Raw genomic sequence first — 12,497 nt, 5'->3', positions numbered from 1 at the left:
TCTGTAGAGACAAGGTATCGATTTGTTGCCCCGGCTGGTCTTAAACCCCTGGGTTCCAACAATCCTTCACAATGGCCACCCAAAGTGCGGGGATTATAGGCATGAGCCACCACACATAGCTTTTAAGTGACTTTATTTGACCCCAGAGCTATAAGAAGCTGTAGAGATCATTCCACTAAAATACCCCTGGTCCTACCCTTCTCCATTTTACAGCTGAAGTACACCAAGCTGTAGGGCGGGGAGCTAACCTCACAAGGCCGCATGGTAAATTATGGACAAAGCTGAAGCTAGGCCCTACATCTTTGGTTTGTTTTTATTGACCCGATGCTCAGTTGACAAAAGAAGCCTTAGATCCCTTGATTCTCAGGCTGGTGCTCTCTTCTCCAACCCAAGCTGCCCTACCTCCGCACCTCTAGCAGAGGTTACAGCACGCTGAGAACCTAGCACAGCGCTTGGCACCAGGAGCTATGTTAAGAATGGAAGAACAAAAGGCCCACAAGGAGCAGTTAAGCAACAAAGTCTTGTGTCATTATCAGCCAGACATCAGGTACCCGGTGAGTCCCAGCAAGTGTGAGGTCCAAGGCTCATTGTTAGCCCCAGACCTTGTTCCAGCCTAGACACTTAGGGTGGCTGTGTCCGCCATCCCTCCCCCTTGTCTTCCAGTCTCCCTCTCTTGCCTTTTGACCTCAGCCCTCAAGGCCAGAATGGCTGCTGGGCTACCAGGGCTGGGTTGGGGCAGGAAGTGGGGGGTTTACCTGCCCGAACAAAGTAGCAGTGCAGGGAGTGCACGTGGACGTCTTCACTCACAGACTTGGCTGCAGCCACCAGTGCCTGGCCCACGATCTGACCGCCAAACAGCCTCTTGGCCGGTACCCAGTAATGCCTTCCTCTGTAGGGAGACGGGAGAAAGAGGGAAAGACTTGGGAACTGGGCCAAATTCTACTACCCTCGCTGAGACTCTAGTGCATGATCTCTTCACCTTATTGGGGTTTAAGATCCTTTTGAGAATATGGTAAAAGCCATAGGTCCTTTCCCCAGGCAAATATCCTTATGCATAAAAATCTTCTGGGCCAGGCGCAGTGGCTTACGCCTGTAATCCCAGCACTTTGCGAGGCTGAGGCAGGTGGATCCTTTGAGATTAGGAGTTCAAGAGCAGCCTGGCCAACATGGTGAAACTCCGTCTCTACTAAAAATACAAAAATTAGCTGGACGTAGTGGCATGCACCTGTAATCCCAGCTACTCAGAAGGCTGAGGCAGGAGAATCACTTGAACCCAGGAAGCAGAGGTTGAGGTGAGCCAAGATCGCACCACTGCACTCCAGCCTGGGCGACAGAGCAAGACTCCATCTCAAAAAATAAAATTAAATAAATATATAAATGAATAAACAACAAGAGCCCTCAGACATCAAGTCTAACTCCAGTGTACAGATGAGAAAACTGCAGCTTGGCCCCAGAGATGAAAATGCTTGCCCAGAATGTAGGCCCATTGGAAGCTGAATAATTAAGTCTCTAGCCTCCCACGTCCCAGCTGTTTGGCATTTTCTGTAACAATGAGTTACGAATAGCCCTCCATGACCTGGCAGGTGGCTCTCGCCTGTAATCAATCCCAGCACTCTGGGAAGCTGAGGTGGGAGGATCGCCTGAGCCCATGAGTTCAAAACCAGCATGGGCTCCAAAGTGGGGCCTCATGTGTACTAAAAATAAAAAGGTTAGTTGGATGTGGTGGCGAGTGCTTGTGGTCCCAGCTAAACGGGAGGCTGAGGCAGAAGGGTCACTTGGGCCCGGGAGGTCGAGGCTGCAGTGAGCCATGTTCGTGCCACTGCACTCCAGCCTGGACAACAGGGCCAGATCTTGTCTTCAAAAACAAAAATCAAATAGCCCTCCAAGAAGTTATTTACAATTCCTTAAGTGGAAGAAAGGGAGCTCAAAGTAGGATAACTTCCAGTAAAGCCAGGAGAAGCCTTGCTGCAGGGGCTGGAGGCGGTGGCTCACGCCTGTAATCCCAGCACTTTGGCAGAGATGGGCCGATCACAAGGCCAGAAGTTCGAGACCAGCCTGGCCAACATGGTGAAACCCCGTCTCTACTAAAATAAATTTAAAAATTAGCTGGGCCGTGGCGCGCCTGTAATCCCAGCTAATCAGGAGGCTGAGGCAGGAGAAATGCTTGAACCCGGGAGGCGGAGGCTGCACTGAGCCGAAATCACACCACTGCACTCCAGCCTGGGCAACAGAGCAAGACTCCTGTCTCAAAGAAAGAAACCCTCGCTGCAGTCAAGAACTTCAGCAATGCTGGGAAGGAAACAAACATGCTTAGGCCTTAGGATAAGTAATGAGATACCAGACCCACCAAATGGTACTGGAGGCGGGATATTGTGAGAAGAAAAGGATACTGAAGACGCAAGGAGCTGCGGGGTCTGTTTTAACGTTGATCCATCAGCTGTGTGCCCTTGGGCAAATCACTGCCCTCTCTGTGCTAGCTCCCCTGTGAAGGCTTAGGGCAGGCTGCCGAGCAGGGTCTCTCAGGTCACCACTATATTTGCTCAGATCTCCAGGACTACCTAGAGATGGGGCTGCGCAGACCTCGCGGCAAGGAGAGGAAGGGAGGAAGCCAGAGCAGCGAGGACAGCTCTGTCGGGGGTGCGTTCTCTCCTAATTGTGGCAGAGGGTGCATCCTACGCAGAGCCATCCTAGTTCCGGAGCCAGGGGCCCCGGGGGGCGGCAGTCAAGATCAAGAGTTTCTGCCCTAAAGAAGGGGATGCTGGGCAGGAGCTGCCGGCTACCTGAAGAGATCCTCGTCCAGCGGCTCGAGGTTGAGCACGGTCGTGACCAAGACGCTACGGAGGTCCCTAGGGGGATCGCCGCGGTCGCCACAGCCCTGCCCATCTTCTGGGGCCTGCGGGGACGACATCTAGCTCAAGGCTGCCGGCCCTGAACACCCGCTCCGCGGAAGACGCGGAAACATACACTGAACCTGACGCTTCCGGTAGATTGCCCTAGTAACCGGAAGTCTCCTGCAGACCCCCGGGAAGGCGGAACCTAGGTTATGATTGGTCAAGACTCCTGTCAGTCCGCTGGTGGCTGTAGCCCTTTTTCTCTAGCAATTGGAGATAATGAATGCCAATCTGCGAATCCTGTGTGTGACTGGATATGTCGCTGAGGGGGCGGAACCTCGGGACTGGATAATATGGACTGAGTGTCATTTCCCCTGTCAGATAGCAAATACACCCCCTTCCTCTTGTAACCCGGTCAGGCCTAGGGCTCCTCCTGACTTCCAGAATAGGCCACCCAGTTGGGCGGACCCTTAAGGCATTCTGGGCCCACGCCAGCCCATAAACCCTCATAGTGTGACCTTTGACCCCTGGTGTGATCTTGGGCCTGGGCTGGGACCAGCCCCTGGTGTGGGTTGTGGGGGCGGCCATGGAGCTGGGCAGCTGCTTCAAGACCTATGAGGACTTCAAGGAGTGCTTCAGCGCCTACAAAAGGGAGAACAGGTGCTCCTTCATTCTCAGGGACTGCGTCTCCGTCCGCTTCCACAACCTCAACCATGGCACCTCCATCCGCGAGGACATCCTGTAAGGGCGGGCGGGCGGGGCGGGGCGGGGCAGGAGGGTGGGGAGGAGGCTGGAACTCCGGAGGGCTGCCTGGAGGAGGAGGGGATGCTTAGGCACGCTTTGGGCTGCGTGGCCATTCATTCAACAGGCACTCATTGAGCACCTGTTGTGTACCTTGTGAAGAGAGCTAAGCCTCCACGGCCGTCGGTTTTTGACCACCCACTTCACTTTCACTCCATCCATAGGCTTTTCTGGAATTTATAACTGCAGTTTCTGCCATTGTTTTGAGCAGCTGCCACAACCCAAATACAAAGTATGGCTTTCATAAACGGATAAAAACACCTTGGTGATAATTTCCTTCATCAGTCTCCTCTTTACAAAACAGTCATATGGTCATTTGAATGTTCGTTCATTCATTCATTCAATTTTTAGTTCATATATATTTGTTGAAACAGGGTCTCACTCTGTCCCCCAGGCTGGAGTGCAGTGGCACAATCAGCTCACTGAACCTTCAACTGCTGGGCTCAAGCGATCCTCCCACCTCAGCCTCCCAAGTAGCCAGGCATGGTGGCTCCAAGTAGCCACCATGCCTGGCTAATTATTTTTTATTTTTGTAGAGACTAGGTCTTGTTATGTTGGCCAGGCTGTTCCCAGACTCCTGGACTCAAGCGATCTTTCAGCGTATCAAGGTGTTAGGATTAACAGGCATGAGCCACTGCGCCTGGCCTATTCATTCATTTTGTAAATGGTTTTTGAGCTCCTTATATCAACCGTTTTTCAAACACTTTCCATGTGCCAGGCAGTGTTCTCTATGCATGCTTTACCCTGCAGGGCTTTTTTTTCAGAATTATAGATAAACGTTATTTTTTCCCATTTGACAGATGAGAAGTCAGGCTTATAAGTTAAGACAGGAGTTGAAAACTCAAATGCCTTCAGGGCTTAGGTGAAACAGCCTAGTGTAATAAAGTTTTAACTTCGAATTTTACTTTAAGAAAAAGAATGATGAAATAGCAACCAACACCAGGTCTTTGTGCTAGGGACAACAAAAGTGTGAAATGGGCAAAATGGAGAGCAGATGCCATCTAACCAGCTCCAGCTGATGGCTGCCATATGAAAATAAAGATCTAGTGTTGCCAGAATTTGGGGCAAGAGTTATCAGAAATCCACACTTTATGTGGATTTTTCCATTAAAAAAAATTGAATATCAGTTCAAATTTTAACTCAGAGCATGCGGGCCAACTCAGAGTTAAAGCATATCCGAGTTTGAGACTTGGATTGAAATACTCAACCAAAGCTCCTCAATTAGAGAGCCAGGCTATATTCTTTCCATTATTCTGAAGTCCAGTGTTATGCTGGGTATAGATGACATAAAGATGAATAAGTGTTCAGACTATCCCCAGAGAACTAGGATAAACTTGAACTCAAGCAAACTGGCATGTGATAAATGCTTTAAAAGGAATGTGCAAAAACAAAGAAAGAAAGAAGAAATGTGCAGAGAAAGAAATGACAAATGCCTGGGAGGTGGGGAAAGTCTTCACACTGGAATCGATGGTTTCCCTGAGCTGTGAATGAATGTAGAGTGCTAGAGTAGATCTGTGGTTAATGACTGAGTAGCATGGAGGCATTTGACCAGAAGTTGCTGTGCAGAAGGACCTGCAGGAGCAAAGACAAAGATACATGAAAGAAGGTGGCATGTTAGAGTAACAGTGAGGGATGCCATGTTTGGCGGGAGATTAAGTCATTTGCAGTCTAAGGGTCTTTAGTGACCATTGTGAGGTGTTTGGACCTTGTCCTTTATGGGTAAGACCTTACTAAGCAATGAGAAGAATACAAAAAAAACAAAAAATCACAGTTGCCCCTAAACACCCTTCAGGAAGACCATATCCAGTGTCTAGCACAAGGTGTGGCCCATAGCAGGCATTAAATCATTATTGAATGAGTGAGTTAGCAAGTACTAACCATGTGATTCAGGGAAATAGGTGCTGCAAGAAAAAAAAAAAAGAATCCATTTCCTTTCCTTTCCACCTCCTAGAGGCTGCCCAGCGCACCTTGGGTCATGGCCCCCTTCCTCCATCTTCAAAGCCAGCAGTAGCAGGTTGAGTCATCATATCACTCTGACCTTATTTCTGTCATCACGTCTCTGACTCCCTCTTCTGCCTCCCTTTTCCACTTTTTTTTTTTTTTTTTTTTTTTTTTTTGAGATAGAGTTTTGCTCTTTTTGCCCAGGCTAAAGTCTCGGCTCACCGCAACCTCTGCTTCCCGGGTTCAAGTGATTCTCCTGCCTCAGCCTCCCGAGTAGCTTGGATTACAGGCATGCGCCACCACCCCGGCTAATTTTGTATTTTTAGTAGAGATGGGGTTTCTCCATGTTGGTCAGGCTGGTCTTGAACTCCTGACCTCAGGTGATCCACCTGCCTCGGCCTCCCAAAGTGCTGGGATTACAGGCGTGAGCCACTGTGCCCGGCCCTTTTCCACTTTTCAGGATCCTCATGATTATATTGGGCCTACCCAGATAATCCCAGATAATTTCCCTATTTTCAAGTCAGCTGATAGCAACCTTAATTCTATCTGCAACCTTAATTCTCCTTTGCCATGTAACCTAACATATTCACAGATTCTAGGATTAGGACAAGGACATCTTCAAGGGACCATTCTGCCTGCCACAAAAGGATTAATATCCTGGAGGGAAAAATGGTGTGAGTCAGTGCAGATGTAAACATGATGTACTTCAATTAGAAAACAGTGATGGGCTGGGCACAGTGGCTCACACTTGTAATCCTAATACTTTGGGAAGCTGAGACAGGGAGATTGCTTGAAATCAAGAGTTCAAGACCAGCCTGGGCAACAAAATGAGATCCCCATCTCCACAAAAAAATTTTAAAATTAGGGGCCACTCGTGGCGGCTCACACCTATAATTCCAGCACTTTGGTAGGCTGAGGCAGGCAGATGGAATGAGGCCAGGAATTCTAGACCAGCCTGGGCAATATGCCAAAACCCCATCTCTACAAAAAATACAAAAAGTAGCCAGGTATAGTAGTGCGTGCCTGTAGTACCAGCTACTCTGGAGTCTGAGGCAGGAGGATTACTTGATCCCAGGAGTAAGAGGTTGCAGTGAGCTATGATCGCACCACTGCACACTACATTCTAGCCTGGGCAACAACAGAGTAAGATCCTGTCTCAAAAAAAAAAAAAAAAAAAAAAAAAAAAAAAGCAGTGATGTATGTTTGCACGCACATACAAAAGCCATGAGGAGACCTGCTTAGTTAGAAGGAAGGATTTATGCTGGAGCAGCAGGAAAGGAAATTGGAAGGTTGATAAGCAGGTTGGTGGGTTGGGGTTTGTTTTGTTTGTTTTAGAACACAAGGTCTCGCTCTGTTGCCCAGGATAGAGTACAGTGGGAGGATCATAGTTCACTGTAACCTTGAAATTCTGGCCTCAAGTAATCATACTACCTCAGCCTCCTAAGTAGCTAGGACTACAGGCATGCACCCCCATGCCAGGCTAATTTTTTTAAAATTTTTTTATTTTTTGTGTTGAGACAGGGTCTTGCTATGTTGCCCAGGCTGGTCTTGAACTCCTAGCCTCAAGCTGTCCTCCTGCCTTGGCCTCCCAAAGTGCTGGGATTACAGATGTGAGCCACCATGCTGGACCTATTTTTGTTTTTAAAGGTGAACAATTTTAAAAGTGTTTTGGGGCCAGGCACAATTCAGTCACTTGAACCCAAGAGGCAGAGGTTGCAGTGAGTCGAGATCATGCCACTACTCTCCAGCCTGGGTGACACAGTGAGACTCTGTCTCAAAATAAATAAATAAAAAGTGTTTTTGTTTTTGAGTGGTTAACATAATTAAGAAATTTTTTCAAACAGTACAGAACAGAAGGGACTAAAAGGGTCATTTCCACTGTGTTAGCTTTTTTTTTTTTTTTTTTTGAGATGGAGTTTCACTCTGTTGCCAGGCTGGAGTGCAGTGGCGTGATCTCAGCTCACTGCAACTTTTGACTCCCTGGTTCAAGCAATTCTCCTGCCTCAGCCTCCCGAGATTACATGCACGCACCCCACACCCAGCTAATTTTTGTATTTTTAGTGGAGACAGGGTTCCACCATGTTTGCCAGGATGGTCTTGATCTCCTGACCTCATCCACCCACCTCGGCCTCCCAAAGTGCTGGGATTATAGGTGTGAGCCACTGTGCCCAGCCTGTATTATCTTTTTTATCCATATTTATTTATTTATTTATTTACTTACTTATTTTGAGATAGAGTCTTGGTCTGTCACCCAGGCTGGAGTGCAGTGGCGCGATCTTGGCTCACTGCAACCTCTGCCTCCCGGGTTCAAGTGATTCTCCTGCCTCAGCTTCCCAAGGAGCTGGGACTACAGGCATGCACCATCACGCCTGGCTAATTGTTGTACTTTTTTTTTTTTTTTTTTTTTTTTTTTGAGACGGAGTCTTGCTCTGTCGCCTAGGCCGGAATGCAGTGGCCGGATCTCAGCTCACTGCAAGCTCCGCCTCCCGGGTTTACGCCATTCTCCTGCCTCAGCCTCCCGAGTAGCTGGGACTACAGGCGCCCGCCACCTTGCCCGGCTAGTTTTTTGTATTTTTTAGTAGAGACGGGGTTTCACCGGGTTAGCCAGGATGGTCTGGATCTGCTGACCTCATGATCCGCCCGTCTCGGCCTCCCAAAGTGCTGGGATTACAGGCTTGAGCCACCGCGCCGGCCAGTTGTTGTATTTTTAGTAGAGTTTTGTTGTACTTTTAGTAGGTTTAGCCATGTTGGCTAGGCTGGTGTGGAACTCCTGACCTCAAGTGATACACCCGTCTCAGCCTTCCAAAGGGCTGGGATTACAGCTGTGAACTGCCATGCCCAGCCTATTTATTTATTTATTTTTATTTTTGTAGAGACGAGGTCTCACTATGTTGCCCAAACTGATATTGAACTCCTAGGCTCAAGCGATCCTCCCTTCTCGGCCTCCCAAAGTGCTAGGATTACAGGCATGAGTCACTGTGCCTGGCCCACTGCATTATATAGACACAATCAGCGTTACCTTCCTGAGAGATACTGAGGCTAAACAAACATGTCTTGTATATGCATATGCATCTTTTTGTTGTTTTAACACAGTGGCAGCATACTATTTAGACATAGCCTTCTGTACCTGCTGGACCTGGCTCTTCTCACTTATCAATATATCTTGGATATTATCCCACTGTGTGGGCAGTTTGATTTGACTTCTGTTTATTTCCTTTATTTTTATGTATGTATTTATTTATTTATTGCAATTGTTGACTAAAAAGTTACTGCATGCTAGTGTCTGGAGATATGTTGTTGAAAAATATAAATTGAATCTCTGGTCTTGTGGAGACAAATACTAATCTATAATCACAGAAATAATAATTTCGTTAAGGTGGTAGTAGAGCTCCAAAGGACAAACCCAGGGTGCCATGTGGAGGGGTGATGGTGACACTTATTCTGGTTGTCAGGAACAGGGTGGGGGTGCTGGTTGACACCCTGAACCAATGCAGGCTCTTGCTCAGAAACAACTGTCAGCCCTGAGATTTTGCAGATACTTTACAAAGCACATTCTGACCTGGTTCTCTGAATAACCTTGTCAGAGGCAAATTTTGCTATTCCCGTTAAATTAGTTAATACAAGTAAAGTGCTAACAGCAGTGGCTTGTAGACAGAAACTAGTCCATAAATATTGTATTATTTTACAGATGGGGAGACAGAGCCAGGAGAAGTCAAACATTAAGAGACAAATAGTTTAGGGCCAGGCGCAGTGGCTCATGTCTGTAATCCCAGCACTTTGGGAGGCCAGGGTGGACAGATCACTGGAGGTCAGGAGTTCGAGACCAGCCAGGCCAACATGCTGAAACCCTGTCTCTACTAAAAATAAAAAAATTAGCCAGGCGTGGTGGTGCGCATCTGTAATCCCAGCTACTCAGGAGGCTGAGGCAGGAGAATCGCTTTAACCCAGGAAGAGGAGGCTTAAGTGAGCTGAGATGGCACCACTGCACTCCAGCCTGAGCAGCAGAGCGAGACTGTCTCAAAACAATAACAAAAAGAAATGAAGATTAGACCCAGCCTATCTACTGACAGAGCTCTTCATTCATTGTTGTACTTAGCCACTGGGCTCTAATAGTTTTCTAATGTCACTTGTCCGTTTTTCCCTCAACAAACTTGTGGTAAGAGGCTACGTGTTTACCATGGGCCAGGAGTACAAAGATGAGCTAGAGTACAAAGATGGGTAAATTGTTGGCTCCACCCCTGAGGACAGTAGTGGACTGAGGTAGCTTAGGAGGCAGTGAATTCATGAGCAGCACAGGTCTTTCGCAGAAAAAAGTTGACTGCTAGTTGTGATGTTATAAAGGACATTCTTGGATCATTTATTGCACACTGGCTCTGTGCAGAGCTCACTGTCTTGGGCTTTTTGAGTAATACATGGATGTCTTGGAGGACTGGAGGGTTGGTGGGGAAAATGTTTTTAGGAGGTAATTTAGTACATGTTTCTGCAGTCAAATACACATATTACTGGGTGGTCAGGTGAGATGATATTAATACTTACGTGAATATGTAGACATAAAGTTCCTTGATAAGCAAAGTAAAACAAGTAAACTAATTTAAAGAAAACCATTTACAGCTGGATGTGGTGGTGCACACCTGTAATCCCAGCACTTTGGGAGGCTGAGGCAGGTGAATCACTTGAAGTCGGGAGTTCGAGACCAGCCTGCCCAACATGGTGAAACCATCTCTACTAAAAATACATAAATTAGCCAGGTGCTGTGGTGGGCATCTATAATCCCAGCTACTCAGGGGGCTAAGACAGGAGGATCCCTTGAACCTGAGAGGCGGAGGTTGCAGTGAGCTGAGATCAGCCTGGGTGACAGAGTGAGACTCCATCTCAAAAAACTTTTTGAAAATAGGGCAGGACCAGGTGCGGTGGCTCATGCCTGTAATACCAGCACTTTGGGAGGCTGAGGCAGGCAGATCACGAGGTCAGGAGATCGAGACCATCCTGGCTAACACAGAGAAACCCCATCTCTACTAAAAATACAAAATAATTAGCCGGGCATGTAGCCGGGCACAGTGGCTCACACCTATAATCCCAGCACTTTGGGAGGCCAAGGTGGGTAGACACCTGAGGTCAGGAGTTCAAGACCAGCCTGGCCAATATGGCAAAACCCCATCTCTACTAAAAATACAAAAAATAGCCGGGCATGGTGGCTTACACCTGCAATCCCAGCTACTTGGGAGGCTGAGGCAGGAGAATCACTTGAACCCGGGAGGCAGAGGTTGCAGTGAGCTGAGATCACACCATTGCACTCCAGCCTAGGCAACAAGAGCAAAACTCTGTCTCAAAAAAAAAAAAATTATCCAGGCTTGGTGGCGGGCGCCTGTAGTCCCAGCTACTCGGGAGGCTGAGGCAGGAGAATGGCATGAACCCGGGAGGCAGAGCTTGCAGTGAGCCAAGATCACACCACTACACTCCAGCCTGGGTGACAGAGTGAGACTTCATTTCAAAAGAAAAAAAGAAAAGAAAAGAATAGTGCAAATATTATATGAGTGGCTATGGCAGATGTAAAGGTGATTGGCAATTCTTTATCTGGAAAAGCTGGCCTAATGGTTAAAAGGAAGAGTGCTGGAGTAAAAGAGACTGCCTTTGCCCTTGACCTTGGGCAAAACTTAACCTCTTGATATAGTTTCATCCTTTACGAAATGAGAAGGGTGTGACGATGATTAGGAAAATTCACAGCGGGCATGGTGGCTCACGCTTGTAATCCCAGCACTTTGGGAGGCCAAGGCAGGCGGATCACCTGAGGTCAGGAGTTTGAGACCAGCCATGGTCAATATGGTGAAACCCCGTCTCTACTAAAAAGACAAAAATTAGCCGGGCGTGGTGGCCGGCGCGTGTAATCCCAGCTACTCGGGAGGCTGAGGCAGGAGAATCGCTGGAACCTGGGAGGCAGAGGTTGCAGTGAGCCAAGATCACGCCATTGCACTTCAGCCTGGGCAACAGAGTGAGACTTCGTCTCAAAAAAAAAAAAAAAAAAAAAAAAATTCAGGCTAGGGGGCAGTGGCTCATGCCTGTAATCTCAGCACTTGGGAGGCCAAAGTGAGAGGATTGCTTGAGCCCAGGAGTTTAAGACCAGCCTGGCCAACATGGTGAAACCATCTCTACTAAAAATACACAGATTAGCCGGGTGTGGTGATTGGCACCTGTAATCCCAGCTACTCGGGGCTGAGGCAGGAGGATCACTTGAACCCGGCAGAGGTTGCAGTGAGCTGAGATCACACCACAGCACTCCAGTCTGGGTGACAGAGCAAGACTCCTATCTCAAAAAAAAAAAAAAAAATTGAAAACAATAGTGCAAATATTATATGGGTGGCTATGGCAGATGTAAAGGTCATTGGGAATTCTTTTTCTAGAAAAGCTGGCCTAACGGTTGGAGCTCTGGAGTAAAAGAGACCCCCTTTGCCCTTGACCTTGGGCAAAACTTACACAGTTTTGTCCTTTACAAAATGAGAAGGGTGTGGTGATGATTAAGAAAATTCAAGCTAGGGGCAGTGGCTCATGCCTGTAATCCCAGCACTTGGGAGACCAAGGTGGGAGGATTGCTTGAGCCCAGAAGTTCAAGACGAGCCTGGGCAACATGGCGAGACCCCATTTCTACAAAAAAAATAAATTAACTGGTCGTGGTGGCATGCTTTTGTGGTCCCAGCTACTCAGGAAGCTGAAGCCGGAGGATCACTTGAGCCCAGAAGTTTGAAGCTACAGTGAGCCATGTTTGCACCACTGCACTCCTACCTGAGCAACAGAGACCTTGTCTCAACAAAAGAAGAAAAGGAAAGGAAAATGCATGTAGCAGCTAAAACAGTGCTCAGTAAATGTTTGCTGAAGCTGTAACTATAGTATATAATAGAAAGCGGTAGTTATTTGAAAAAGAGTCAAAGG

The 12,497-nt window shown here is 47.7% G+C and overlaps 2 protein-coding genes across 3 annotated transcripts in view; one reads left to right on the top strand and one right to left on the bottom strand.

Moving 5' to 3' along the window:
* The window catches only part of LOC105496457 (acyl-CoA thioesterase 8), a 17,678-nt gene extending 14,690 nt beyond the window's left edge, over window positions 1–2,988 (bottom strand). The window contains exons 1-2 of one of the 2 annotated variants that reach the window (XM_011766885.3): window positions 2,781–2,988; window positions 756–889 (exon numbers count right to left, since the gene is read on the bottom strand). In XM_011766885.3, coding sequence (XP_011765187.1) covers window positions 756–889; window positions 2,781–2,908 — 262 coding nt within the window. In that variant the 5' untranslated portion in view covers window positions 2,909–2,988. The remainder of the gene's footprint in view (window positions 1–755; window positions 890–2,780) is intronic. The other variant, XM_071079209.1, reaches the window with a different exon arrangement.
* Window positions 2,920–12,497, top strand: part of LOC105496456 (zinc finger SWIM-type containing 3) — a 22,171-nt gene continuing 12,593 nt past the window's right edge. The window contains exon 1 of the mRNA XM_011766883.2: window positions 2,920–3,572. Coding sequence (XP_011765185.1) covers window positions 3,418–3,572 — 155 coding nt within the window. The 5' untranslated portion in view covers window positions 2,920–3,417. The remainder of the gene's footprint in view (window positions 3,573–12,497) is intronic.

The sequence above is a fragment of the Macaca nemestrina genome, chromosome 15 (genome assembly GCF_043159975.1).
Source record: "Macaca nemestrina isolate mMacNem1 chromosome 15, mMacNem.hap1, whole genome shotgun sequence".
NCBI lineage: Eukaryota > Metazoa > Chordata > Mammalia > Primates > Cercopithecidae > Macaca > Macaca nemestrina.
The sequence above is the reverse complement of the archived record's forward strand: the minus strand, read 5'-3'. Positions and strand labels throughout refer to the sequence as shown.